The sequence below is a fragment of the Ammospiza caudacuta genome, chromosome 19 (genome assembly GCF_027887145.1).
Source record: "Ammospiza caudacuta isolate bAmmCau1 chromosome 19, bAmmCau1.pri, whole genome shotgun sequence".
In the NCBI taxonomy this organism is placed as follows: Eukaryota; Metazoa; Chordata; class Aves; order Passeriformes; family Passerellidae; genus Ammospiza; species Ammospiza caudacuta.
In genome coordinates, this window is record NC_080611.1 from 11,905,645 (window position 1) to 11,931,941 (window position 26,297).

Sequence of the window (26,297 nt, forward strand, 5' to 3'; positions counted from 1 at the left end):
TTCCACATCACATTTCCTCTTTTGTCACAGCAGGGTCGAGCAGAGAGTGGGAAAGTCTCGTCCTCCTGCTCCTCCTGTCCTTTCCTTGGCCCAGGACACTCAAAGCTGGTGGCTGAGCACAGCCAAGCAGCCACGGCAGCACAGGGTGTCCCTCAGTGTCCCCAGCAGGGCACAGCAGGGTGGCTGGTGGCAGCTGGGGCCCCAGTCCCCTCTGGGCTCTGTGTCCCCACAGGAGCAGCCCAGGGCTGGGTTATCAGTGCTGGGTAAACACAGCCCTGCTGGTAGAGCTGGCAGCCATCCCGACTCCTCACCCCCTTAATTAATCATTAACGAGCTGCCAGCAGCACTGTCACAGCGACGGGGACATCACACGGGTGGCTCTCTGTGGGCTGAGGGGGAGCCCCCAGCAGGACCCTTCCCCAGGCTCTGCTCAGGGGCTGAACCCACCCGTGGGTGAGCAGTGCCAGGACAGGGTTCAGGGGCCATCACCCCCCAAACCCACACCAAGCAGGGACCCACATCTACACAGGGAAATGCATCCATGCCTGGATGGGTGCTCTCCTTCCCAGGAGTTCCATCAGAAGGAGCTGGGCTGGGGAGCAGTGTCACCCCAAAGATGCCCCACACGTCCCACACTCATTTTCTGCTTTATTAGGAAAGGGGTGGGGGTACCTGGACGGGGATGGGGCAGCTGCCACCGCCAGTGGGGACAGTGTCCCCCAACCCTCCTCCACTGGGGGAGGCTGACGGGCCCCTCACCCCCAGACTGGGCAGCTCTGTTTGCTCCTGAGCTGGACCCAGCTGCACACACAGAGGGACCCTGGGGCTGCCTCACAGGAAGGATGGGCTGTCCCTGTCCCCATCCCCACACCCACTGGGGTCTGTGATGTGCCCGTGGGCTGCACATTTCACCTCCTGCACCCCCTACATGGGTCTGGGGCACTCCCAGCATCCTCCATCCCCAGGGACAGCGATGGGGACGGGACATGGCAGGGGAACACTCAGGGAGGGGTGGGCAGCGCAGAGCTCAGTCCTGGAGCCCCCCAGCGAGGGGACCCCCATCTACCTACAGGACCAAGCGTTCCCCACATGGTGCTGGGGTCAGCACAGCAGCACCCAGCTACACCTCGTTACTTCTTCACCTTGATGAGGGAGTGGTAGACGGGCTTGATGATGATGTGCAGGTGCAGGGAGTTGTCGATGAGGTACTCGGAGGTGCGTTTCTGCAGGTCGGCGTGCACCAGGAAATCGGCGGCCTCATCCGAGCTCTGGTGGAAGCTGTAGGCGTGCTTGACCAGCACGCGGCCCTGCTGCCTCACGCCCACCAGCACGGTCTTCTGGAAGCTGACGCCGGCAAAGTCGGGGCTGCTCATGGCCGGGGTGATGACGAGGCGCGGGCGCCCGTCCTCGACGCGCACGGGCTGGACGGCGCCCGCCACCGAGTCCGAGTAGACGGGGCGCAGGCTGACGGGCAGCCAGCGCGGCGAGAAGAGCGCGTTCCACGTCACCCTCTTGCCGGCGTCGTGGCTGCTGGGCCCCAGCTGCGTCTGGAAGCTGGTGCTGCGGTCGTCACGCGCCGGGTTGGTGATGACCCACTGGGAGCCCCAGCTGGGCGCGAGGTAGTTGCGGGGCAGGAACATGCTGCAGTTGACGTCGAAGTACTTGGCGAAGTGGAGCGGGGAGGCGGCGTGGAACTGGAAGGCCTGGAAGAGCAGGTCCTGCACGGCGGCGCGGTGCCGCGCCAGCACGGCCGACTGCGCCTGCAGCCGGAACAGCTGGCTGGGCGCGATCATGGGGTAGCGGATGGCGCGCAGCACCCGCTCGGCCACGGGCGCCTCGGGCTGCCGCCGGCTCAGCCAGCCCTCCACGGCGGTGTAGAGCTCCAGCTCGCTGTGCAGCACCAGGTCGGAGCGCTCCAGCAGCAGCAGCAGCAGTTCCACGCTCACCGAGCCCCACTCGGCGCTGCCCAGCACCGCCGACAGGTTCCAGGCCAGGAACTGCAGGCAGCTCTCCTGCAGCGCCGCGTCCCCGACGCGCACGGCGTAGTGGTACCAGCCCACCACGTGGCCCTGGCTGGACTCGCTGGCCAGGTGGGTCCTCATGTATTCGGCCACGCCGCGCTGAAGCCCCCAGACCCGGTACTTGCTGGCCAGCTGGTGCATGGGGATGGCCTGGTGCAGCAGGATGGAAACCCCGCCGCAGTACAGGTACCTGGGGCAGAGCAGGGGGTGGTGACGTTGGGGACATCCATCCCTGGCAGCTCAGTTCCCAAGGGAGCAGCCTCTGCTTTTCAATGAGTATTCCCACCCCATGGGGTCCCCAGGGTTTCCAGGGAAGCATCACCCCCTCCTTGGATGCTCCCTTCCCATTCCACGTAATCTCCATGGTCACCAGTGGAGCATCTTCCTTTTCTGGCTGCATCCCATGAAGTGGAGCACCCACCTTGTTTGGCTGCATCCATCCAAGTACACTCATCCCACAGGATCTCCTTCTTGGGAGATCCTGAGAGGAATCCTCCCTCTTGGGCTGCATCCCTCCCAAAGTGCACATCCCCCCCAAAACGCACATCCCTCCCAAACTGCACGTCCCACAAGCTCCCTGTGGTTCCAAGGGAACATTCCCATCCTTGGCTGCATCCCTGTGGCCATCCCCATCCCATGGAGCTCCCCATGGTTCCCAAGAGAGCAGCACCCTCCTCTCCTCCCCATCCCCACGCACCTGATGAACTTCTCGAAGAGCGCGGCGGTCTCGGGCGGCTCGTACAGGGTCACGACGCTCTGGTTGCGCAGGAGGCTCTCGAAGACCTCGCTCTGGAGGCTGAGCAGCAGCTGGTGCGTGTGGAACACCTTGGGCTCGTCGGAGGCGGCCGAGCGGACCCGCAGCACCGAGTCGCTGCCGTTGCCGTTCTGCAGCAGCTCCTGCAGCCGCTGCAGCAGCGTCAGCGAGTGGTTGATGGTGGCGGCCGTGGAGTCCCCGCTAAAGTCGGCCTTTTGGGCTGCGGGGAGATGGGACCGTCCCAGAGCTGCACCCCAGTGCCAGGCATTGAGGTGGGCTGGGGTTACCGGGTGCTGTGCACCTCCTGCCTCCGCTCCTCCAGTGCCAAAGGGCTGCTGGTGCCAAGGGAGTGTGGGGGAACAAAGAACGTGGGGACATTTGTGTCCCCGAGAGCCAAAAAACTGCCTTTCTGCAGCAGAAGGGCTGGGACCACCATGTCCCAGGCCGGGGTGTGCTGGGAAATGGCCGGGTGCCGGCGGCACTGGCTCTCAGCCCGGTCTGCCTGTCCTGATCCCAACCCCGCTGTGGGCAGGGGGAGCCCCGGGCATTGCCCTGAACCCTCACATCCCTGATGGATACGTGGGGGGACAGAGAGCCCCTGGGTGTGGGGAGCCAGGCACGCTCTGCCCTGCAGCCAGGAACGGGGTCCCGAGCAGCCTGGGGTCACCAGCTGCCCTGGTGTCACTTCAGGTCTGTGTTGGGATCCCAACAGGGACTGGAGAGGGATCTGGGAATGTGGAACAGGGGTCTCCATGCTCCTGTGGGCACTGGGATCTTTCCTTCCTCTCCTCTTCTCCCTCCTGACACCAGTCCCACCCGCTCCTCGAGCATCCTTCCCGCAGGCGGAATTTGGCCCCGTCTGTCTCAAATCCATCTTCCCTCTCAAATCCCGTCTTGCCGACGGATTACCCTTCCCAGCGCCGGCTTAAGGCCGGGGGATGAGGAAGGGGAGCGGGGATGAGGAAGGGGAGCAGGCGCCCTGTACCCCGCGGCACGGAGCCCTTCCCGGAGTACCCACCAGCGAGCACAACCCTGCTCCGAGAGCTCAGCACGCCCAGGAGCCACTTCCATCCCCTCGGGCACCCCGAGGGCAGCGGAGAGCCGCGCTCCGCTCTCCATCAGCCGCCGAGCCGCACCCCGGCACCCGGCGAGGGCAGCGCTGCCCGCGCCTCGGGGACCCTCCGCGCCTTCCCCCGCGCCACGGCCGCCCTTACCGGCTTGCACGGTGAGGAGGAGGAGGAGGAAGGCGGCGGCAGAGCCCCAGCGGCGGGTGGCCGCGGGCCGGGTGCCCGTCAGCCTGGCCATGGCGTCGCAGGCGCATCTGCCGGGTGCTGCGCACGCTGCGCGCCCGCCGCTTATGTAGGCCACGCGCCCTCCCGGCCCGCGGGCCCGCGCCGCCGCATCGATTGGTGGAAACTGGGACCGGCCGTTGCCACGGGAACGGCTTCCAGCCCCCCCGCATCCCACCGGGAGCCCCGGCCCCGGCCCCGCGCCCCCGGGCGCTCCGCAGCGGGGACGGCGCCGTGCGGGACCCGGAGCCGCCGGCACCGCCGCACGGAGCCCACGCGCGGCCGCGGCGCTTTGTGCCGGGGGCTTTGCATTCAGGGCACAGCTCGGTGGCCTCCCGCTCCCCCCGGCTCATGGGTATTCATGCCGGCAGCGGCCCATCACCATGGCATCCGCGCTGCCGGCGGGAACTGCCTGCCCTTTTCCCAGCCTTTGCAGCCAAGAGGCCGCCCGGGCGCCCTGTGCGGCCTCCCTGGACCCCCGCCCGCCCCGACGCCTCCTGGGGGGCTTCACCGCGGGGCTGGGGCCCCCCAAAGCCCCAGAGCACAGCATCGGGATGGGGCGGTGCTGGTGAGCAGGGAAGGGACAGCGGGTGTCGGCCAATGGTGCCGATGTCACCGGGGCTGTGACCCCTGGGGACACAGGAGCAGGACCCCTGGCAGGGACACATCCCACAGAGGAGCAGCACAACCCGCAAGGGCACAGCAGCCCCTTACCCGCTGCCGAGGAGCCCCGTGCCCTGCACAGCCCTCTGAACGCGGGCTTAGACGCGCTTCCAGATGTTGGGCGTGGGCAGATGTTGCAGCAGCTGCCGAGGGGGTGGCATCGCCATCTGTCCCTGACCCTTGGGCGCGGACACGCCGCACAAGACACCGAGCAGCCCCAGGCCCCTTGCAGGGACGGGCAGGGGGCGATGCTCGGCCCTGGGGACCCCCAAAGCCGCGGTGCCAGCAGAGCCCCCGGCCCGGGGGGGTGTCCTTGCACCGTGGGGCCGCGGGGACCGGGCCCCGCCGCGGCACAGCCCGTTCACGGCTCAGCGCCTCCTCCGACGCCTCATTTCACCAGCGCCTGATAAACAACAGCCTGCGGAGCGTGTGCCCGGCGCTCCAGGGGCACCGTGCCAGCCCGGGCGGCGGCCACAGCCCGGGACCCCCGTGTTGGGCTGCTCAGGGCCGCGGGGGGACACGGGGGAGCGTGGGGCTGGTGCTGGAGGTCGCCAGGGGGCAGGGTGACACCTGCCAGTGTGCGGCGAGGTGAGGGAGCGGTGAGGAGATTGCGGCTGAGGGTTGGCTCACCATAGCGACCGGTGCCGGGCGGCAGTGCCAGGGCATCGCCCCGCGGGCTGGGGGGCACCGGAGAGACGGAGCCGGACCCAGGGACCGGCAGGGGACAGCGGGGCCCCCCCCGTGCTGCTGGGGAAACTGAGGCACGGTGACGGGCAATGGGCACTTGGGCAGAGCCCGGCAGGGACACGCAGGCAGCGCGCACGGATTCACGCCCGTGTGCACTCGCGTCACACGCTGTGCACACCCGCTCCTCCTGTCCCCAGAGGCGGCAGCGGCCCAGCTGCCCCCGGAGCGCCGTCCCTGCTGCTCTGGGGTGGGGACGAGCTCTGTCACGGCCACCGGAGCTGCCCAGGTGACCCTTCCGGCCTCCGAGGGCCGGTGACGTCCCCGTGCCCAGCCCGCGGCTCTGCCCACGGCGCGCTCCCTCCGCCCCGTGCCCCGCGCCCCGGGAGGCTGTGCCATGCTGCGGGTGCCCGCGGGGACCGGGACACGGGCAGGGACACGGAGCCCGCACAGGACACGGACACCGGCAGGGACACACGGACACTGACCGGGACACACGGACAGCGGTATGTCCCCGGCAAACACGGTACCCAGGGAAGGTGGCACTGCACGCCCGGCGGGTGGCACTGGGGTGACAGTCCCTGTCCCGCAGGTTTGGGGAGCGGGAATCCGGGCAGGGGGAGCAAAGGGGGCCCAGAGAAATCCCACCGCCCCAGCAGCACAAAGGGGATCGGGCTGGGAAAGGGTTAAGGCGCTCGAGCAGCAGCTGCAGCCGATCGATGCCTCAGTTCCGCGGGGGACGTGGATGGACGGGACCTCCTGCTGATGAACCGGAGCTAATTTGCAGTTAATTGGCACCCCTGGGCTCCCCCCATCCCCCCCTTCTCCTCCCTCGGGCTGCGCTCGGGATCTTGCTGGGGTTCCGGGAATTGCAGGGTCGGGGAGGTGGGACCCCCGGGATCCCACACACGCCTCGGGCACTTCTGGGGGAGCAGATCCATCACTGGGGGTCCCGGAACGGGAGAGAGACCTGACCGCCCCTCCAACCCCGGCCCTGAAGCCATCGAGGGGGACAAGGGGAATTTGGGGTGCCCCTGGGGCCAGGGTCGGACTGGGAGGAGTGTGGTGCCTCGTACCCCTTCCCTGAGCACAGGACCCCCCTTTGCACCCCACACACAAGACACCCCCGCTCCCAAAGACCACCCCACAACCCCCTGGCCCCCCGCACCCCCAACCTCCGATCCCAGGACCCCCAGGACTTCCCGTACCCCCCAATCCCCATCCCAGGACCGCCCCCCATCATCCCGCACTGGGACCGAGGGTGGCGGTCCCTATGAGATGCAAATTTGGGGACGATTCTGACCAATCATAACGCAGCGCTCAGCTCTGGCCTCACCCCTCCCGAGGTTCCCCTCTCCGATTGGGTGGAGCCGGGCTCCCCTGAGCCAATAGGAGCTCAGAGCTCAGGAGGGGGTGGAGCCTCCGTGGTTTATGAATGGGCGAGGGCGGCACGGGCGCGATCCGGGCGTGGGGAGAGGGCGGAGGGATGGGGCGGGGACCGGGACAGGAATGGGGCACAGATGGGGCAAGGAGCAGGGCAGGGATGGGGCTGGGATGGGGCACAGATAGGGCAGGGATGGGGCAGAGATAGGGATGCGGATACGGATCAGGATCCGGATCCGGGCGGGGCCATGGGCAGGGCTCCTCCAGCTCCGCTGCCCCAGCCTGAGGAGCTGGAAAAGGACCCAGCTGGCAGCCTGGAGATGGCCACCCCACACTTGGCACCACTAAGACCACCCATCGGCACCTCTGGATCCTCTCTGCCACCACTGGGAGCCGCCGGGTGGCACCCAGCCCGGGCTGGGCGCCAGAGGCTCCCTCTGCTGGCAGCTGCCCCAGAACATGATGTTTTAATCCGGTTTTCTGCAAAAACGGGGCTGAGGGATAAAGAAGGAGCAGCTCTGGCAGCGGGGGCTCTTCTGGGACATGGCACAGGGGTCTTGGGATGCACTGCCTCCCATGGGTGCAGCAGCCCCAGGTCTGCCGGAGGGGGCACATTAGGGATGCTGCAGGACAAGGGATCTGGGATCCAGCCACAGCAGGGACACCCAGGCGATGGTCCCTGTCCCCAAGCCCCCTGTCCCATGTCACAGCTGACCTCCCCCGGGGTGCCATCAGGATCTAATGCCCCTGGTGCTCCTGTGTCTCCTCATAGCCGGTTTGTGGTGGAAGATGACGGTGCCAGTGCCCAACAGCACGGCGGTGTCGTGGGCACTGCCAGAGCCGGAGCTGGAGCGCTCACCCTGCCTGGTTGGCATCGTGCCCATCGTGTACTACAGCGTCCTGCTGGGGCTGGGGCTGCCAGGTGAGGGGGCTAAGGGGGCTGGGGGGCTGGAATGAAAAACCCTCGGGATGGAGGGGCTTTACCTGCTCCCCCCCAGGCTCAGACCTGGCCCCGGTGCCCGGCTGTGCTGCCCGGCCCAGGGCAGGTGCCACGCCACGGGGACAGATGGTATTTGTGTTGCTTGGGCTGGCACACGGAAGAGATTAATCAACCCAGCAAATCCCCACGGCACCGGGATATTTATAGCTCCCCTCAGCTGCAGCCTGGGCAGCCCTGGGGTCCGGGTGCTGCAGGGGGGCTGTGAACCCCCGGATCTCACCTCAACCAACGCTCCCCTCCCCGCAGCGAACATCCTGACCGCCGTGGCCCTGTCCCGCCTGGCCACCAGGACCAAGAAATCGTCCTACTGGTACCTGCTGGCCCTGACCACCTCCGACATCCTCACCCAGGTCTTCATCATCTTCGTGGGCTTCATCCTGCAGACGGCCATCCTGGCGCGGGCAGTGCCCAGCGCCTTCATCCACACGGTCACCGTGCTGGAGTTCACGGCCAACCACGCGTCCACCTGGGTCACCGTGCTGCTGACCGTGGACCGCTACGTGGCCCTGTGCCACCCTCTGCGCTACCGCACCGTGTCCTACCCGCGCCGCACCCGCCGCATCATCGCCGCCGTCTTCGCAGCCGCGCTGGCCACCGGCGTCCCCTTCTACTGGTGGCTGGACATGTGGCGCGACGCCGACCCCCCCACGGCGCTGGACACGGCGCTCAAGTGGCTGCACTGCGTCACCATCTATTTCCTGCCCTGCGGCGTCTTCCTGGCCGCCAACTCCGCCATCGTCCGCAAGCTGCGGCGGCGGAGGCGCGCGGGGGGCGGCAAGGCCGCGGCGCTGCTGCTGGCCGTCACCGCCGCCTTCATCGTGCTCTGGGCTCCCCGCGCCGTCGTCACCATGTGCCACCTGTACGTGGCCTCGGTCAGGAGGGACTGGCGCGTGCACCTGGCCTTGGACGTGGCCAACATGGTGGCCATGCTCAACACCTCCCTCAACTTCTTCCTCTACTGCTTCGTCAGCCGGACCTTCCGGCGCGCGGTGGGCGAGGTGCTGCGGGGGCAGCCGCGGGCAGCCCCTCGCCGTGGCAGCGCCCACTGCCCACCCTTCCCACCCCCGGGCCTGGAACCGCTGAAACTGCTGGGCAGCACCACGCTCTGAGCCAGGGCGGCGCCCGGCTGGCAATGCCCACCCAGCCCCATGCATGGCACCGGGACCGGGGAGACCCTCACCCCCTCCATGGAGCTGGGGTTATGCTGCTGGGGGTGGCAGGAGGAGGGGATTGTGCCCAGACACTCATTTGGGGATGCCGTGGTGCCTGCCTGGCAGCAGCAGCCCAGGGCGGGCAGCTCGGCCCTGCCCATGCTCAGCCCCTGGCACAACACTGGAACTCATCCAGGGAGCTCAGCTCATCCAGGGAACTCATCCAGGACATGCCCAGCCCAGTGGCACCGAGGGTCCTGGGGAGCCCAGGGCTGCCCATGGTGAGGGGTGGAGGGCACAAATGAGCACCTGAGAACCCTGACAAGGACATGGTGCCCTCCCTGGGTGCCACTCCATAAACTGCCATGCTGAGACCAAAGCTCTGCTTGGGTCCAGCTCGCTGGGGGCAGCTGGAATGGAGGCACCCCGCTCCAGCCTCTATGGCACAGGGTCCTTCTGCCCTGCCCACCCCTGTGCCCCTGCCCTGCTGTCCGGGAGTGCTGGGGAGGCACCCACAAGGTGTCCTGGCTGTCCCCTGTGATGGGGTCTGCACACACACGGTAAGGTCACAGCTCCCGGGCCCCCCCATTAACCCCCCTGGCTGCGGCCCCCGGGCAATGCCCCCCCTGCATCGGCACCCAGGGCTGCCCTCCCAGTGACACCAGTGCCAAACTGGTGTGACGCTGGAGGAGCGGCCGTGCCGGGCCAGCCCGTCCCCAGCAGCCGGCAGAGGGCAGGGATGGGACACTGCGGAGCTGGCACTGACGGGGCAGGCAGCTGGCACCCCCAGCTCCCCAAACCAGCCCCGCCGCCACCCTAATTCCCCCTAAGGTCCTTAACGTAATCCCCCAAAACCGTCCAGCATTCCGCCCGCATTCCCGAGACGGGGGCAGGACAGAGCCAGGGGGTGCCCGGAGGGATCGGGACGTCAGCTGGCTCCTGGCAGGGCACGGAGACACCCCCAAATCCCCCCAGACCCTCTGCCCACCCCCGAGCCTGGCGGTGCCCGCTGTGGGGTGGGATGGGGCGCAGCTTTGCCCCCAGGGTGTGGGGCTGACACCCCACGGACCCAGCCTGCCCCCGGGTCATTCTCCGGGTTGGACAGACCCCTCCGGGGATGTCACCTCGTCCCAGGCCGGATCCCTGCGGGGGGACAGGGTTAAACCCGGGCCGGTGGCGCGGGAGGTACCTGGGAGGTTCTCGCTCCATTAATTCTGGCACGTGAGGAGAGCAGGAGCGGGAAGGGATTAGTTATTAACCCGAGCCGGGCAGGGGCTGAGGGGCCGCGGCCCGGGGGGCTCGGCTGCCTCGGGAACCCTCGGCGGGAGCTCCGGGATTGCCACGGGCCCCTCCCGATCGCCGGCGGCCCCCCTGTGCCAACCGGTGCGTATTGACTTGGCAAAGGAGGTGGAAATGTGCTGACGGCGTCCGCCGGAGCGAGGGGCTCCGCTGGGAACGGCTCCGAGCCCCGGCCGGAGCGGCGGGAGGCTCCGGGAGGGCGGCGGGGACCCCCGGTCCGGCTCCTTGCCGAGGGGAGCCGGGGCTCAGCCCGCCGTGCCCGCCGTGCCAGCCGTGCCAGCCGTGCCAGCCGTGCCCGCCGCCCGTCCCTGCGGCTCCCGAGGAAAGGTAAGCCTGGAAAAAATGCGCGCTGATGTTTTCGGACAGAGCCTGGCCGGGCTCCAGGTGCGGTGCTGAGCGACAGCGCAGCCCCCCGGTGTGGCCCCAGTGCTGGAAGGACCAGTTCTGCCCAGTTCTGCCCAGTTCCAGCACTGGTATCGCGGCTCCAAACCCACCCCAGCCAGGATCGGCCTCTGCCCGTGCCCGGAGTCCGGGGCCGGGCACCCCGAGAGGAACCCGAGGGTGGCACAGGGTGGGCATCACCCGCAGTGACCCCACAGCCTGGTGGGGATTTTCTGTAGGACCTGCCGGGAGCGGGCAATGGGGCTGGAAACGCGGGCAGGTCCCGCTGGGAACGGGGAGCAGAAAACGCCCACAAGGGGTGGAACACGAGGGTCTCCGTGGGGAGGGGGCTGCAATCACCCTCCGTGGGGGCATGGGGGGTTCCCATGGTAAGGGGGTGAGGGAATCGCCCGCCAAGGACGGGGACACAGCAGCGAGCGCCGGGGGCAGCCTCGGCGGGACGGGACGGGCGCCCGCCGGTGGCCCCTGCGGGGGTCACGGGGGTCTGTGCTGAGTCAGCAGCCGGGAAAGCCTCCGGCGGAAGGAAGCAGCCGGTGGAGAGGCCGGGCTGCGGGTTGGGGGCGGCAGGACGAGCGGCCTCCGCTCCCGGCTCCGCTTAGCCAGGGCTGAGCCTTTCCCGCAGAGCGAGCGCTGCCCGATCCGGGGGCCAAACCCCTGGGGAAACTGAGGCACGAGGGCCGCGGCAGAGCCCCCCTCGCCTGCCCCGCCCCGATCCCATCCCAAACACCATCCCGGAGCCGAATGAGCCTCAGGAGGAGGGCGGGAGGGTGGCGGTGCCGCAGTCTAAGCCCGGACACGCCGCCCTGTCCCCGGGGGCTCGGCGAGCGCCGGTCCTGCCGCCGGTTCCGGTGGGAGCCGGTCCTGCCGCTGGAGGCTCCGCTGCCCTTTCTGCCCGGATTGTTTCCATCCCGGCCCGGATCGGGGCAGGCCCCGCCGGAGGCACGGTGAACTTTCCTCTGCATCCTTCACCCTCTTGCTTCACCCTCCCGAAATAGCAGCTCCTGCCTGGAAACCTCTCCCAGGGCTGGCGGGGCCCCGGGGTGCCCCAAATCTCCCGGGGCTTTTCCCCATCCGCAGGGATGAATGGGGTCATTGTGAAATGCCCATCCCAACTCCAGGGTGGCGACCACCCCCGTGGGGACAGGGACCATCAAACCCTGCCAGTGCCCGGGCTGGGGCTGCCCAGGTCCCTGACCCTCTGCAGAAAGGGCTTTTCTGGGCTTTTCTGGGCCCTGCTGCCCTGCCAAGGGCTCCGGCTTTATCCATCAGCTGACATTCCTCCGGGAGGCCCCTCCAGGCCGGAGAATCCTTGCACGGACGGTGGGGCCGCCTGTGGAGCGCCACTCCCCGAGCCCACCGGGGCTGGGCGATCCCGGCGGGGTGACACAGACCCCGCTCTGCGTCCCTTGTCCCCTGAGGGTCCTTCCTGGGGAGCAGCTCTCGGCAGAGCCAGGCTGAGCCCCCCAGACCCATCACACCGATGCCCAGGTGGGCTCCCCCCCCCGTTCCGCGGGTTCTTTCCCCCTCCGTGCCCCGGTGCGGACCCCCGCCGGTGCGGCACCGCGGTGTCCCCGCCCGGTGCGGCGGGGCAGGTCCCGGCCGGCCCCAGCCGCGCTCCCGGGGCTGAGCCGCACCTCGGGGAGGGGCCGGGCCGGGCCGGGCAGGCGCACGGTGCGGCGGCACCGGGGCTGGCGGGGCTCGGCACGGGGGCAGCGGAGCGCCGGGCACCGGGGGCTGCGGCCGGTGAGCGGGGCGGGCTGCGGGACCGGGGGGCACCGGCAGCGCCGACGGGAAGGGACCGGGACCGGCACCGAGAGCCGCCCGCCCCCGCAGCTCCTCCGGCCGCGGATTTGGGGGCGGCTCCGGCTGAGTTTGGGGCCAGGACCCGGCGGGAGCGCCGGGAAGCACCGGGACGGTGCGGGGTGGGTGTGCGGGAGGACGGGGCTGGGGGGACCGGCGGAGGGGCAGGGGAAGCGGGACGGGAGCGCGGCGGCGGCGGCGGCACCGGGCCGGGGGAGCGGGGGAAGCCCACGGGCGATGCGAGGGACCGGGCGGGGCTGCAGGAGGAGCAGAACTCGGGACGCGGGTGCAGCCCCCGGGGGCGCGGGGGAACCGGGCGGAGAGTGCGGGGGTACCGGCCTGGGGGGGGACGGGAAACCGGGCTGGGGAACGCGCTGGGAACCGGAGGCGGCGGAGCTGCTGGAACCCGCGGGCACGGGCACTCAGTCCCAGCGCGGTGCTGGGGTCTCTGTCCCTCTCCGGGGCTGGGGAGTGCCCGGTTCGGGGTGGCCCTCGGGGCACCGGGGGTCCCGGCCCCTGCAGGTCCTTGCTGGGGTCTCCTCCCGAGTTCCTCCCCCAGCAGTGAGGCTGCGGCTTCCTCTCTGCCTCCTCTTCCCCGTGCCCAACGTGAGGTGGCAGGAATGGGGTGACAACGGTGGGGACAGGGACAGATGTGCCGTGCCATGCTGTGCCGTGCCGTGCCAGGCTGCGGCTGCCTACGTGCCAGCAGGCTGGACGTGCGACCTGCACTGGGCCGGTGCCCAAAGCCAGAGGGAAGTGGGACGGAAGAAGTGGAAAGGAGAACGGGGTGGCACGCAGGGACAAGGCAAGGGGACAGCTCTGTCCCCTAGTATCCCCTCTGCCATCTGGGCTGGGCCCACGTTTGTTGTTCCCGGGAAGACATCAGGCACAGCGCTGCTCCTGACACTGGAGGAAGGGATCAGGAGAATTCCCAGAGAATTCCCATGCTGGGAGGGATCATATGGGGCACAGAGGGGCTGAGCCTCTCCTCAGCTGTCACCCACTCCAGGCAAGGAGCCACTGTGGCTGCCTGTCCCATCTGGAGCTCCATGGCCATGTTGGCTGAGGTCAGTTGTGCCAGCAGGGCAGAGCTCCCCAGGACCCCACTGCTCAGCATGGGATCATGCCCAGTGGGGACCACAGGCAGGGATGCTCTGAGCTGGGAGCTGATCCCCATCCCCTGTGCCCTGACCCTGCTGTGTCCCACAGGGTCCCTGGATGCCACGGAGCAGGATGGGCACCACGGCCGTGCTGCTGGCCCTGCTCCCCACGGCCACCGCTCAGCCCACGGCGCCCCCGGGCTGCGGCCACGACCTCTCCTCCCTCTACTACAACCTCTGTGACCTCTCTGCGGGCTGGGGCATCGGCGTGGAAGCGGTGGCCAGCCTGGGCGTGGTGACCACCTTCGTGCTCACCATCGTGCTGGTGGCCAGCCTGCCCTTCGTGCAGGACCACCAGAAGAAGAGCCTGGTGGCCACGCAGGTCTTCTTCCTTCTGGGCACCTTCGGCCTCTTCTGCCTGACCTTTGACTTCATCGTGGGGCCGGATTTCTCCACCTGCACCTCGCGCCGGTTCCTCTTCGGCGTCCTCTTCGCCATCTGCTTCTCCTGCCTGCTGGCCCACGCCGTGGCCCTCAACTTCCTGGCGCGGCGCAACCGAGCCCCGCGGGGCTGGGTGACGCTGGCGGCCGCCCTGTCCCTGGCCTCGGTCGAGGTCATCATCAACGCCGAGTGGCTCCTCATCACGGTGGCGCGGCACGAGGGCGGCCCCGCGGATCCCTGCCAGCTGGCGGGCGCCGACTTCGTCATGGCGCTCATCTACGTCATGGCCCTGCTGGTGGCCGCCTTCGGCGCCGCCTGGGCCGCGCTCTGCGGCCGCTACGGCCGCTGGCGCAAGCACGGCGCCTTCATCCTGGCCACCACCGGCCTGTCGGCGGCCATCTGGCTGGCGTGGACCGTCATGTACCTGTACGGGAACCGGCGTGCCGGCCGCGCGCCCGGCTGGGACGACCCCACGCTGGCCATCGCGCTGGTGTGCAACGCCGCCGCCTTCCTGCTGCTCTACGCCATCCCCGAGGTGACGCACGTGACGCGGCGCGGCCCCGAGCAGCCCTTCGAGGACGACGGCTACCCCACGCGGGGGGTGGGCTACGAGACCATCCTCAAGGAGCACAAGTCGCAGAGCATGTTCGTGGAGAACAAGGCCTTCTCCATGGATGAGCCGTCCTTTGGTAGGCGCCAGGGACATTCTCACGCCGTGGCAGGGTGGGCACCATCCTGCTGGGGACCCTGGGGATGTCCCCACCGGGGATGGCAGTGGAGGGTGGGTGACGAGACGTCTGGCAGTGACCTGCCCGGTGCTGGCGCCTGCTGCTGTTGTGGCTCCCCAGAACTGGCCGGGCTGGGTGTACCAGTTTGGGCTGAGCCCAGCAGCCACAGGGAGCTCCTTCCCTCCCTCCCTCCCTCCCTCCCCAGCATGGGATGCCCGCGGCTCCTGCCCCTCCGCCCCGGGCCCACGAGACCCTGCAATAACACAGGGTGGTGACAGTCCCAGTGGGGACCGTGGGTGGGTGTGCCAGGTGTCTGCTCCCCACGGGGGAGGGAGGGTCCCCCTGGGCAGCACCTGCACCCGAGAGACCCTACAATAACAAGCCATGGGCAGGCAGCAGCGATGCCATCCCTGGGGACAGGAGTGTCCCGCGGGAAAGGCAGGCAGCTGCTGAGTCAGCTCGTTAAACCTGCTAACGAGGTACGGGGAGCCCCAGTGGCGTAGCACTGGCTCCATGGTGACTGTCCCCGTGTCTCAGCAGCCAAGAAGCCGGTGTCCCCATACAGTGGCTACAACGGGCAGCTGCTGACCAGTGTCTACCAGCCCACCGAGATGGCTCTGATGCACAAGGGGATGGTGAGTGTGACACCAGGGGTGGCCACATCCTGCCAGGAATGACAGGAATGGGGGACAGGGTGTGGGTGTTCCTGTCGCCCCTGTGTCCCAATGGCTGCTCTAACGGGGTGGGGACCTTCCAAGCCTTCCCATGGGGTTGGGGCGTTCCCGGTGCTGTGACCTTCCACCCCCGTGCCTGTCCCTCAGAGTGAAGGTCCCTACGATGTGATCCTGCCCCGTGCCTCCACCAGCCCCATGCCCGGCAGTGCCAGCTCCACGCTCCGGGCCGAGGACGCGTTCGCGGCGCAGGCGCGGCACTGCAGCATCCCGAGGGACGCCCGCGGCTGCCAGGTGGGTGAACGGTGGCTGCAGCAGGGGCAAAGTCCGGCCCTGCCATGGTGACAGGGCTGCCCGGCACCCAGAGCCTCCCCCCGGTGGGTCAGGGTACACGTCTTTGGTCCTGGTGCCACCCTGTCCTGGTGCCACCCTGTCCTGGTGCCACCCGCTGTGCCCGCAGGTGCAGTCCCCGTACAGCAGGAACCGCTGGTGAAGCCCCCGTGACGCAGCTCCAGCAGCGCTGGCACAACCAAGGGCTTGCCCAGCCCCATCCCACCCTGACTGACGTGTGAATGCCACCCCGTGAGATGTGAATGCCACCCTGTGAGGTGTGAATGCCACCCCGGCTGGCAGCCAGAGCCGATTCCTGCCCGTGGGTCGCCTGGACACGGCCCCAGAGCCAGCGCTCCCACCTGCCCGTCCATCCCACCTGGCCATGGACCCCCGATGCCTGCCTCAAGGACTGGCTCCCGTGAGGACACCCCGTGTTGTCACCTTCGTGATGCACAGACCCCTCTGCCGCCCCCAGGCCATGGACCCTCCAAAGCTGGGGAGCCCGTGGGACCCTGCTCAGGGCACCCCCAGCACCCTGGCCCTGCACTGACCCCGAGCTGAGCTGGCCCCATCCCACCGCAGGGCACAAGGGGACACCAAGCTGTCCCCGCTCTGTGCCTCTGTTTCCCCGTTGCTGGGGAGGGGGATCAGTGCCTTGCTGGGGCTGGGGACCATCCCCCCCCAGCTCTGGCCGCCTTCTCGGTGCCTTTCCCCCCCTGCAGGGAGTGGGGAGGGAGCTGGGCCCCTCGCCCTCCCTGTGGCTTTCTCTGCCAAGTTTCCTTTTCATGTTTTCAGGTCGCCCCAATAAAGGTGGTTTTTCCTATGATGCTGTCACAGGATGCTGGGTGGGGGTCCCGGGTGTTCGCCATCCCAGGTGCCCCCATTCAGGGGAGGGCCAGGGAGCACAGAGTGGCTCCGGACAGGGCCCTGGGCACCCCCATCGCCCAGGCGGGGCCGGGATGCCGTGGGCAGATGGGCTGCCGGGCAGGAGGCGGCACGGCACGGAGGACGTGCCAAGGTCGCGGTGGTTTCCCGCTCGGATCGCCTTCCCCTCCAGAGCCATTCCTGCTCCTCCGGGCAGGAAGCCTGCGGGCAGCAGTGCCATGAATTATTCAGGGCTGGAACGGCCCGGTGGGGGCAGCGGGTGCCCGGCTCTCCTTGAGCCGGAGCCGGGATGGCGGCGCCGGGGCCGCCGGTGGGCACGGGTGCCCTGCACGGTGTCCGCACAGGGGGCACGCAGCGGGAGGGTGGCACTCGCCTTTAGCTGGCACCAACCCGCGCTCCCGGCTGCGGGGACACGGTGTTGGCACGGGACGCGGCCGTGCCCCCCGCGCTGCGCTGCGTCAGCCGTGTTTACCTGGCACCTGTGTTTACCTGGCGCCGAGCGGCAGCGGGGACATTGCCCAGCAGCACCAGGCACTCGCTGTCACCAGGGCCACCGTCACCACAGCACACACGCTGCGCTCCCGCCGCCCGCGGGCACCGCACGGCACCGCGCAGAGTCACCCCCAAGGGCACCGCCACCTTCGCGGGGACAGCAAAGCCACAGGACAAACAGCGTGCAGGGACCGTGCTCGGGGGCGGCAGGGGCCAGCGGAGCAGCCCCGCTGCCGTGCCCGGCCGTGCCCAGCCCCTCCGGAAGCGCGGATCCCACCGGCCCCGCCAGCGCCGGCCGCAGCGCGGCTCCAACAGGGAGCGCTTTGTGCCGCCGGGGCCGCGAACAGCGCAGCCTTTGTCCGGCCAGGTGAGGCTGCGCCGCGCCGGGAGCGGCCCCGGAGCCTGCCCGGAGCCGGGGGCTGCCCGCGGGGGCCGGCGGGGCCGCGGCAGGTGGCACCGGAGACGTGGCAGCACACCTGGCACCGGGGTCACCGTGACCACGCGGGCAGGGATGCCAAGGGCAGGGCTGTGCGTGGCTGGGGCTCAAACAGGGTCACCAATAGTGACAATAAAGGCGAGTGACAGCATGCATGGCAGTCCTGTGGCATGCTCCACGTCCCCAGCACTGAGCCAGGAACTGGGGTCTCCTCACGGCTGAGGAATGAGGCTCCTGCCCCACCAGAGCCCTGCCAGGGCCAGCCTGTGGTGACAGCGACATGCCTGGCACTGTCATGTGCCAGCAGAGCAGTGTCCCTCAGGAACCCCCCAGGAACCCGAGAAACCCTTCAGGAACCCCAGAAACCCCTCAGGAACCCCCCACGAACTCCCCAGGTACCCCTCAGGAATCCCAAGAACCCCTCAGGAATCCCAGGAACCCCTCAGGAATTCCTCAAGAACCCCTCAGGAATCCCAGGAACCCCTCAGGAATCCCAGGAACCCCTCAGGAATTCCTCAAGAACCCCTCAGGAATCCCAGGAACCCCTGAGGAACAGGGAGCACAGACACGCTCACACCAGGGGCTCCTTTTACTCCAAGCAAGTCCCTGGCCCAGCAGGGACCCAGAGCAGCGCAGTGTGGGGCTGTGGGGCTCAGCAGTGACACAGGACACCCGGACAATGTCCCCCTGCGGTGCCAGGGGCTCAGCCCGGCCCGGCCCGGGTGTGCTCCCGCTCCCTCTCCAGCTGTTTGCGCCTCTGGATGTCGCGGTAGGCGCGGATGACGCGGGCCCGCTCCTCCTCCAGGATGCGCCGGCGAGCCATCGACACCACTGGGGACGCCGGGGACGCCTGGCTGTGACCCAGGCGGGGCGTCAGGAGCAGCTGCTTCCGTCCAGCCTGCAGGTACAGGTGGCACAGCTCAGGGTGAAGGGTAAGACGCCAGGACTGAGCTCCAAGGAGCCATCACCGGCTCGCTGAGGCCACCACGGCCCTCCCAGGTACCCAAGGGTGGGTGGCACTGTCCCCAGAGCTCACCTGCTCGGCAGGACCCCGTCCCCTGGGCCGGGAGGTGATGGTGGGGGGCTGTGTCACCACCTCTCCGAAGGGCACCGTGTCTGCAAGGGAATGGGGGTCAGTGGGGCCCTCAGGGTGCCCAGCCCAGGTCCCCCTGGTGCTGCCCACAGGGCTGGGGTCACCTCAGCACCCCCACTCATTCTCACCTTGCATCAGGCTCTTCTCCAGCATGGCCTCCTTCTTCTCCTCCCTTTTCTTCCGCGCTTTTTCCAGTTTCCTTTTCTGAAACCTGAAGAGCCACATTACAGCTGGGGCTCAGGGGTGCATGGACAGGGAGCGAGCAGTGAGTCCCCATCCCACAGGAGCCCCCAAATCCCACAGCTTTTCCCCCAGGAGGGTAAAGCAGACTCGTGGCTCTGATCCCAGAGATCCATCCCCACGGAAAGGGCACCCAGTGCCCCCCACCTGCACCCCAGACCTGGGCAACGGGACATGCCACAGGCATGGGCTGGCCCCATCCAGCCTCCAGGGCCCTGCTCTCACTCTTTTTTCCTTCTGGACTTCTCTGGAGCCGTGCCCTCCTTCTCAGGCTCCCTCTGGATCTGGTTCTCGGCGAGGAAGAGCATGTGCTGCACCTCGTGCTGCATGCGGCAGATGTAGGAGCGCTCCGACTCCCCCCTGCCCCTCCTGAACCTGGGCACGGGGATGTCCCCCGGGGCCTTGGGGCCCTGGCACTGCTGCTGCTGCTGCTGCTGCTTCTTCTCTAGGAGAGACGGGTGACATTTCTGCAGCGGTGACACCACGGGGTCCCTCCGGCCGGCACAGCGCGGGTGGGACGTCACCAGAGGGAGGGGGATGTCCCATGGCAGGATCCAGCCGTGCTGTGAGCTCCTGGGCCAGCCCCTGGGCCACCTGCCGGGGCCACCTGCGTGTCCCACCTGCCACCTGCTTCTTCCCGGGCTCCGGGCGCTTCAGGGCCTCGCGGCTGCGCATCAGCTCCCGCAGGCGGAACGGGATCTCCTGCTCGTCGGGGTGCTTGGGCTTCATGTTGTCCTTCTTCTCCTTCCTGGGAAAATGAGCACAGGGAGAGGGCGGCAGGGCAGCACCCGGACCCAGCACCGGGACACCCGGACCCAGCACCGGGACACCGGGACCCGGACACCGGGACACCGGGACACCAGGATCCAAGCACCGGGACACTGGGATCCATGTATGGAAGGATGCTGGGATTTGAGCACGGTGGGAAACTGACACTCAGGCATGGCTGGACACCGGGATCCGGGCACGGGCAGACACCGGGACCCGGGCAGAGATCAGGGCGCAGACACCGAGAACGGGACCCCCGCCAGACCCACCCGAGACCCCGCATGGGTGCAGCTCCCAAACCGGGAGCGATCCCGACTGGATCCCGCGGGCACTGACCTGCTGCGCAGCGGCACGGCCGGTCCGTGCTCCGATCTCGGTCCCGCTTTCTGTCCCGGTCCCGCATTCCGTCCCTGTCCTGGTCCCGGTCCCGCTTTCTGTCCCTTTCCTGCTCCAGGTCCTGGTCTCCGGCCCTGTTTCGGTCCCGGTCCCGGTCTCTGTCCCTGTTTCGGTCCCGATCCCAGTTTCTGTCGCGGTCCCCGGCCCGGTTTCTGTCCCCGTCCCGGTCCCGGTCCCCGGGCCATGATTCCGCCGCTCCTCACGTGCCCGTTCCGCCGCCACTTCCGGCTTTCTGGCCTCGCCCCCTGCTGCTTATTGGTCACATTTCCCGTCCGCTCCCGCCCCTCTGAGCGCGCCGGGCTGCTATTTGCTGCGAGAGCTGTCACTCGAGGCGGGGGCGGGGCCAGGGGCTGAGGCCGGATGCTGCTGCGGGGCCTGGCGGGGGCGCGCTGGGGGGTGAGCGGGGACAGGAGCGGATAACGGAGGGAAAACGGGGGACAACGGGGGACAACGGGGGGCTGGGCATGGGGAGACACGGGGGAGGCCTCGGGAGGGGCCAGGAGGTGCTGGGTGTGAGATGTGAGCGAGGACGGAGGTGGAACTGGGGTGTCATGGGGGTGCTGGGGATGGGGGGGGACAAGGGGGGCTTGGGGATTGAGAGGAATGGGGGCAACAAGGAGGGGATGGGCATGGGGCTGAGGGGGGTGCAGGGAATGGGGTGGGGGTCAAGAATTTGGGGTGTTGGGAGTGGGATGTGTCAGTGGTGATAGCGGGGGTACACTGGGAGCAGGGAATGGGTTTTGGAGCAGGAATTGGGGGTTTTGGAGGGATATATGGAGGTGCTGACAATGGGGGTACACTGGGAGCAGAGCGTTCCTGTGGCTGAGCTGGGGGTGCAGCAGTCCCCCCGTGTCCCCCCCAGACTGGCCCCATCACGGGGGTCTCTGTTCCCTGCAGCCCCCAAAGAGCCCCAGGGGCACCCCAGGCCCCCACCCCGCCACCTCCTGCAGTTCGGACAGCACAGCAGAGCCTGGGGGCACCTCGGACACCCCGGGAAGGGACAGCAGGACAGCCACCCCTGATGGCGCCAGTGGGGACCCTCGTGCAGCCCCCCCGGTGCCCCCCCCGCCCACCCACTGCTGCGGCACCGGCTGCCCCAACTGTGTCTGGGTGGGCTACGTGGAGCAGCTGCTGGAGCTGCACCGGGACGGCGGAGCCCAGGCCCTGGCGGCTGTGGAGCAGCACGTGGAGGACGAGAACATCAAAATGATCCTCAGGATGGAGATCAGGCTGCGTGCCAGGAAGGAATGAGCCTCCCTAGACTGAGGGGGGACACCCCTGGGGGGACAGGATCCGTGCCTGGGTGGTTTGGAGTGATTGCTGTGTGCTGAGTGTGCCATCCCGGGGGTGTCACGCGAGGTTGGGTCACCTCCTGCCTCACAGGGAGCTGTCCTTGGGGACAGGTGGTGACTCAGGGCTGTCCTGAGCCCCGGATTTCCCGAGAGCTGGATGCTGTGCCCTCCCCAGCGTGGCAAATCCCTGCCAAGGGCAGGCTGGGCAGCCCTCCTCCTCCTCCTCCTCCTCCTCCTCCTGTGATCCCAGCTGGAATTTAAGCACCTTGGGGGGATTTTCAGCACCTTGGCCATGCCCTGGTGATGGGGAGGGCCGGGGGGGCTGTGCCAGACCCTCCCCAGTGACACCACAAAGCCTCTTAGTGGCCTCTCCGTGGGGGCAGCGTGTGGCACTGAGCACGTGGGGAGCTGCAGCCTCCTGTCAAGGACACTGTCCCTGTCCCTGCTGTCACATCCTGCTGGGCTGCTCTGCAAGGTGCCTTTTCTGCCTCCATCTTCAATCCCCAGAAACTTGTCCCAAACCCCCTCCTCAATCCTGGGGGTCTCACAGCCATTGACACCCACCCAGACCCCCCATGTCATCCCAGGAAAAGGTCCCCAAGAAGCCACCCAGCCCTGAGTGTCACTCACTAATGAACCCCAGTTAACAGCCAGGCTCTGCTCTCTGCCAGGGAAGTAGGTGCTTCTCCATGGAAAACACTCCTGGATTTCTTTAATCCTATTTGTTGGAGCCCAACTAATTGCAATTAGTGGTGGGGGCTGAAGTTCAATTAAAGTGTGCCGAGATTAGTCTGTTTTTAATTGCTTTAGTGCTGGATTAGGGAAGCTTTGGAGCAACACCAGCCATGAGCAGGGGCTGCTGGACCCACCAGGCTGGGCTGGAGGCTGGAATGGAGGTCCCATCACTCCCTGTGGGATCAGGGGACACTGGTGGGTCTCTGGGAATGGGATCCCCCCACGTGGGATCCACTGCCCACGGGCACGGGCAGAGCTAATCCTGAGCCCTCCTCCCCCCAGAGCAGGGGAAGGACACCCCAGGATTACCCCTGGGGAAAGCAGGGAGGTAAATAATCCTATTACCCCCGGGCAGGATAAATCTCCCTCCCCGAAAAGCCCCCCAGAGCATCTCCAGGCCGGAGGGAGCCGGGCTGGGCGGAGGGAGCAGCTCTGGAGCCGGGACCGCGGCGCTCTGTGAGTCAGGGGAGGGGACAGGGGGGTCTTTGCTCTCCAGGAGCATCCAGGAACATCTCCTGGGCTGGGATCCTTGTTCCCAGAGCTGTGTCCAGCTCTGCAGCGGGGCCAAATCCCCCACACCGATCCCAGACGGGGCTTGTGCCCCCAAATTCCCACTCCTGGTGCCGTGGGCCATCCCCTGTTCCCCCTTCCCAGCCTGGGGTACCCCACACCAACCCGGGCGAGCCATGAGGGTCCTGGCAGTGCCCCGAGGGGTGCCCAGGTGTCACTGGGGTGGGGACAGGGCAGGGAGGAGCAGCAGCGGCCCTGGTGGCCCTGGGGGTGCCCTTCCCTGCCTTTGGGGTTCACGCTGAGCTGGGCTCCCTCAGCCTTGTGGGGAGGGGGCTCTGCAGAGCCCGGCAGGGGCTGGGTGGGAGGAGAAGCTGGTGGCCCCATTTCCCTCCAGCGGGTGCGAGGAGCCGTCCTGTGCCAGCGCTGAGCTGTGGGGAGCACCGTGAGCTCTGGGGAGCACTGGGAGCCCCCAGGGAGCACCATCAGCTCCAGCGAACTCCGTGAGAGCCGGGGAGCACCGTCAGCTCCAGGGAGCACCGTGAGCTGTGGAGAACATCGTGAGCTCCAGGGAACACCGTGAGCTCCAGGGAGCACCATCAGCCCTGGGGAACGCCGTGAGTTCCAGGGAACCCCGAGGAGCACCGTGAGTCCCAGGAAGCACCGTCAGCCCCAGGGAACATCGTGAGGAGTACTGTGAGTCCCAGGGAGCACCGTGAGCTCCCAGGAACCCTGTGAGCTCCAGGGAGCACCGTCAGCCCCGGGGAACTCTGAGTTCTGGGGAACACCGTGTGTTCCAGGGAACGCCGCGAGCCCAGGGGAACTCTGTAAGCCCCAGAGAACACCGTGAGCTTCAGGGAACACCCGTGAGCCCAGGGGAACGCTGTGAGCCCCGGGGCTACCAGCCATGAGCCTGGAGCCCCCCAAGCTGGAGGTCAAATCGGCCACGAGGGTGAGCGGGGGTCCCGCCACCCCCCGCAAGGGACCCCCCAAGTTCAAGCAGAGGCAGACGAGGCAGTTCAAGAGCAAACCCCCCAAAAAGGGGGTGCAGGGGTGAGTGGGGAACAGTTCTGGGATGGGAGGGGCCCTGGATGGGGTCAGGCCAGACAATTGCTCTTTCCTTGCAGGTTTGGTGACGACATCCCCGGCATGGAGGGGTTGGGAACAGGTATGGGAATGCCACCCCTTTGGTGGGGAGGGCAGGCCCTGGGGGGTCACACTGCCACAAACTCTGTCCTCTCTCTCCTCAGACATCACTGTCATCTGTCCCTGGGAAGCCTTCAGCCACCTGGAGCTGCACGAGCTGGCTCAGTACGGAATCATTTAGGGTTTGGGCAGGCTCACCAGCCCTGTAGTGCTGTGTAGATCAAAGCCCCCCTACCCATGCTGGGGACGGGGGGCTCAGCTTGGAAAAACGCTCATTAAACCCTAACGAGTACAGGAGTCAGTGTTGTGGGCTGGGGAGGAGGGAGAGCAGCTCCCCAGGGCCTGGGGTGGGATGGGCAGGACACAGATGGGGTCAGGATTCTGACGAGGTTTATTTGGGGCTGGACCAGCAACCCCAGACATCTCCAAAGCTGCACACCCTCAGCTGCAGCACCAATGGCAGCACACACAGGACACAGATGGGTTCAGGATTCTGACAATGTTTATTTAGGCCCAAATCAGGCAATCCCCACAGTGCCCTCACTGCCACACCCTCCCGAACATGATATCCCCAAGCACCCTCAGGGCCATGAGCACTCCCATGGCCTCCACCAGCAGCAGGGCCCCAGGGCCTGGGGTGGGATGGGCAGGACACAGACAGGTTCAGCAATATTTTACAAGGTTTATTTAGGCCAAAACCGGACAATCCTCACTGCCACACCCTCCAGGCCGTGATATCCCTGAGCACCCTCAGAGCCATGAGCGCTCCCACAGCCTCCAGCAGCAGCAGGGTGACGGCCCCAGCAGCGATGGCCCCGGCCTGGCCCCGCAGCCCCGCGGCCACGGCGGCCCCACAGCCCTCGGTGTGCAGCAGGGCCGCGGCCGCCATGGGGCCCAGCGCCAGCGCCCCAAACCCGCACTGGGCATTGGGCACGGAGCCGCCCTGCAGGGGCTCCCGGCAGCAGGAGGCTGGCACACCGCAGGCCTGCACGCCCGGGGAGCTGCAGTTGAAGTACCTGTGGGGTGGACACAGAGATTCGGGTCATACAGGTTCAGGGGATGGGGTGTCCCACATCCCCCAGCCATGGAACTGGACACTAAGTGTGGGTTCCCGCTCTGCCCTCTCTTTTCTGGGCTCTTCTGGGGATCCCACCACCCTAAACATGAGTCCTCAGCATAGACCCTACAAGGAATTGGGGGGTTTTCAGCCCTGGGGTGAGGATGGGGTCCCACAAAGGAGATTCCCAGGAGATTCTCATCCCCAGGGTGGGGATGGAGTCCTACACTAAGTAGGGTTTTCAGCCCCAGGGTAGGCATGGGGTCCCACACCAAACAGGGTTTTCAGCGCTGTGGTGAGGATGGGGTCCCACAAAGGAGATTCCCATGGGGTGCCACACCAAACAGGGTTTTCAGCCCCATGGTGGGCATGGACTCCCCCACTCTCCCCCAAACCCCGACTCACAGGTTGCTCTCCCAGTCGCGGTAGGACTCGAGGCCACAGCACTGCAGGCTCCGCTGCACCTCATCCACCAGGAACTGCAGGTCGGGATCCTCCTGGTAGCGCAGGAGGCAGAGCAGCAGCAGATCCCGCAGCGCGTCCCGCAGCCACCGCCGCAGCAGCAGCAGCAGGAGCCCCCCCAGCAGCTCCAGCCCCCCGAAAACCAGCAGGGCGCCCAGGAAGAAGCGCAGCAGGCAGGGGCTGGCTCGCAGGGCGCCCAGGCAGCCGGCCAGGGACACGGCGCTGGCCCCCAGCCCCGCCAGCACGAACAGCAGCATGGGGTCCGAGCCCAGGGGCGCCCCACGATCCCCCCCGAGCAGGGAGCTCTTGGTCAGCAGCCCCCAGACCCCCACGGCAAGGGTCAGCAGCCCCAGTAGGAGGAAGAGGAGGTTCCAGAGGAAGGCCAGGTAGCGCACGCAGCGGCTGAAGGGGCTGGGTTTGGGGGGGTCGGGGTACCACACCCCGGGGTCCTGCTCGGCTGTGTTATCATCGTCATCAAAGGAGGAGTAGGGCAGCTCCACCAGCCTGGATGCCTGCACGGACAGAGGAGCCACTCACAGCCCCCCAGAAATGTGAGCACGTCCCAAAGCCAGACACTGTCACAGGCTCCTGGAGCCACCCCACGCTGCCCTGCTTAGCCCCAAACCCACCCCTGCTCATCACGGGGGGCTGCAGGGGAGCACCCCAAACACTCTGACCCAAGGCACCCCCGGATCCATCCCTCTGCAGACCCCCAGGGATGCAGCACGCTGCTACCCGGGGCTGGGGGCACGTGGGGTGCTCGGGTAAGGGGTGCCAGGGTTACCTGGGGCAGCAGTCGGGTGCCCTCCCCGTGGGGCTGGAACAGACGGATTCTGCTCAGCGCCATCGCCGCTACCTCGTGCCCGGACCCGTCACACTCCCATCATGTGAGGGGCTGCGGGCGGGCTTAAATGGGGCTGTGAGTGCCGCCCCACAGCTGGGCACGATCCCCCGACCCTCCCACGGCCACAGCTGGCGCCGATCGCCCCCTGCCCCACAGCTGGGCCCCATCCCTCCCTCCAACACCGGGGGCCCCTCCGAGGCCACCGGGTGCGCTGCTTGCGTACGG

The 26,297-nt window shown here is 67.8% G+C and overlaps 7 protein-coding genes across 9 annotated transcripts; 4 read left to right on the forward strand and 3 right to left on the reverse strand.

Moving 5' to 3' along the window:
* Positions 1–1,130: 1,130 nt before the first annotated feature.
* BTBD17 (BTB domain containing 17) lies at positions 1,131–4,080 on the reverse strand. The gene is made up of 3 exons (XM_058817244.1): positions 3,990–4,080; positions 2,719–2,995; positions 1,131–2,211 (listed from the first exon to the last, which is right to left on the reverse strand). The coding sequence occupies exons 1-3, from the start codon at positions 4,078–4,080 to the stop codon at positions 1,131–1,133; spliced, it is 1,449 nt and encodes a 482-aa protein (XP_058673227.1).
* A 3,503-nt stretch (positions 4,081–7,583) lies between these two features.
* On the forward strand, positions 7,584–8,903 carry GPR142 (G protein-coupled receptor 142). Its single transcript, XM_058817247.1, has 2 exons — positions 7,584–7,716; positions 8,041–8,903. The coding sequence occupies exons 1-2, from the start codon at positions 7,584–7,586 to the stop codon at positions 8,901–8,903; spliced, it is 996 nt and encodes a 331-aa protein (XP_058673230.1).
* A 1,457-nt stretch (positions 8,904–10,360) lies between these two features.
* GPRC5C (G protein-coupled receptor class C group 5 member C) lies at positions 10,361–16,545 on the forward strand. 2 transcript variants are annotated; one of them, XM_058817245.1, is made up of 4 exons: positions 10,361–10,571; positions 13,656–14,676; positions 15,256–15,350; positions 15,537–16,545. In XM_058817245.1, exons 2-4 carry the CDS (start codon positions 13,665–13,667, stop codon positions 15,729–15,731), a joined length of 1,302 nt encoding a protein of 433 aa, XP_058673228.1. In that variant the 5' UTR covers positions 10,361–10,571; positions 13,656–13,664; the 3' UTR covers positions 15,732–16,545. The 2 variants fall into 2 exon arrangements, with proteins under 2 accessions (XP_058673228.1, XP_058673229.1); XM_058817246.1 differs by lacking the exon at positions 10,361–10,571 and adding an exon at positions 12,316–12,389.
* A 1,638-nt stretch (positions 16,546–18,183) lies between these two features.
* CCDC137 (coiled-coil domain containing 137) lies at positions 18,184–20,214 on the reverse strand. The gene is made up of 6 exons (XM_058817379.1): positions 19,970–20,214; positions 19,486–19,613; positions 19,091–19,310; positions 18,754–18,836; positions 18,569–18,648; positions 18,184–18,430 (listed from the first exon to the last, which is right to left on the reverse strand). The coding sequence occupies exons 1-6, from the start codon at positions 20,212–20,214 to the stop codon at positions 18,236–18,238; spliced, it is 951 nt and encodes a 316-aa protein (XP_058673362.1). The 3' UTR covers positions 18,184–18,235.
* A 153-nt stretch (positions 20,215–20,367) lies between these two features.
* OXLD1 (oxidoreductase like domain containing 1) lies at positions 20,368–23,157 on the forward strand. Of its 2 annotated transcripts, XM_058817382.1 has the most exons (4): positions 20,368–20,425; positions 20,927–22,255; positions 22,412–22,512; positions 22,961–23,157. In XM_058817382.1, the coding sequence occupies exons 1-2, from the start codon at positions 20,390–20,392 to the stop codon at positions 21,278–21,280; spliced, it is 390 nt and encodes a 129-aa protein (XP_058673365.1). In that variant the 5' UTR covers positions 20,368–20,389; the 3' UTR covers positions 21,281–22,255; positions 22,412–22,512; positions 22,961–23,157. The 2 variants fall into 2 exon arrangements, with proteins under 2 accessions (XP_058673365.1, XP_058673364.1); XM_058817381.1 differs by lacking the exon at positions 22,961–23,157 and having other exon boundaries at positions 22,412–22,608.
* A 313-nt stretch (positions 23,158–23,470) lies between these two features.
* On the forward strand, positions 23,471–23,936 carry PDE6G (phosphodiesterase 6G). Its single transcript, XM_058817403.1, has 3 exons — positions 23,471–23,616; positions 23,691–23,731; positions 23,814–23,936. Exons 1-3 carry the CDS (start codon positions 23,471–23,473, stop codon positions 23,888–23,890), a joined length of 264 nt encoding a protein of 87 aa, XP_058673386.1. The 3' UTR covers positions 23,891–23,936.
* Positions 23,937–24,270: 334 nt separating this feature from the next.
* TSPAN10 (tetraspanin 10) lies at positions 24,271–26,094 on the reverse strand. The gene is made up of 3 exons (XM_058817475.1): positions 26,013–26,094; positions 25,172–25,740; positions 24,271–24,725 (listed from the first exon to the last, which is right to left on the reverse strand). Exons 1-3 carry the CDS (start codon positions 26,073–26,075, stop codon positions 24,419–24,421), a joined length of 939 nt encoding a protein of 312 aa, XP_058673458.1. The 5' UTR covers positions 26,076–26,094; the 3' UTR covers positions 24,271–24,418.
* Between the last annotated feature and the right edge of the window lie 203 nt (positions 26,095–26,297).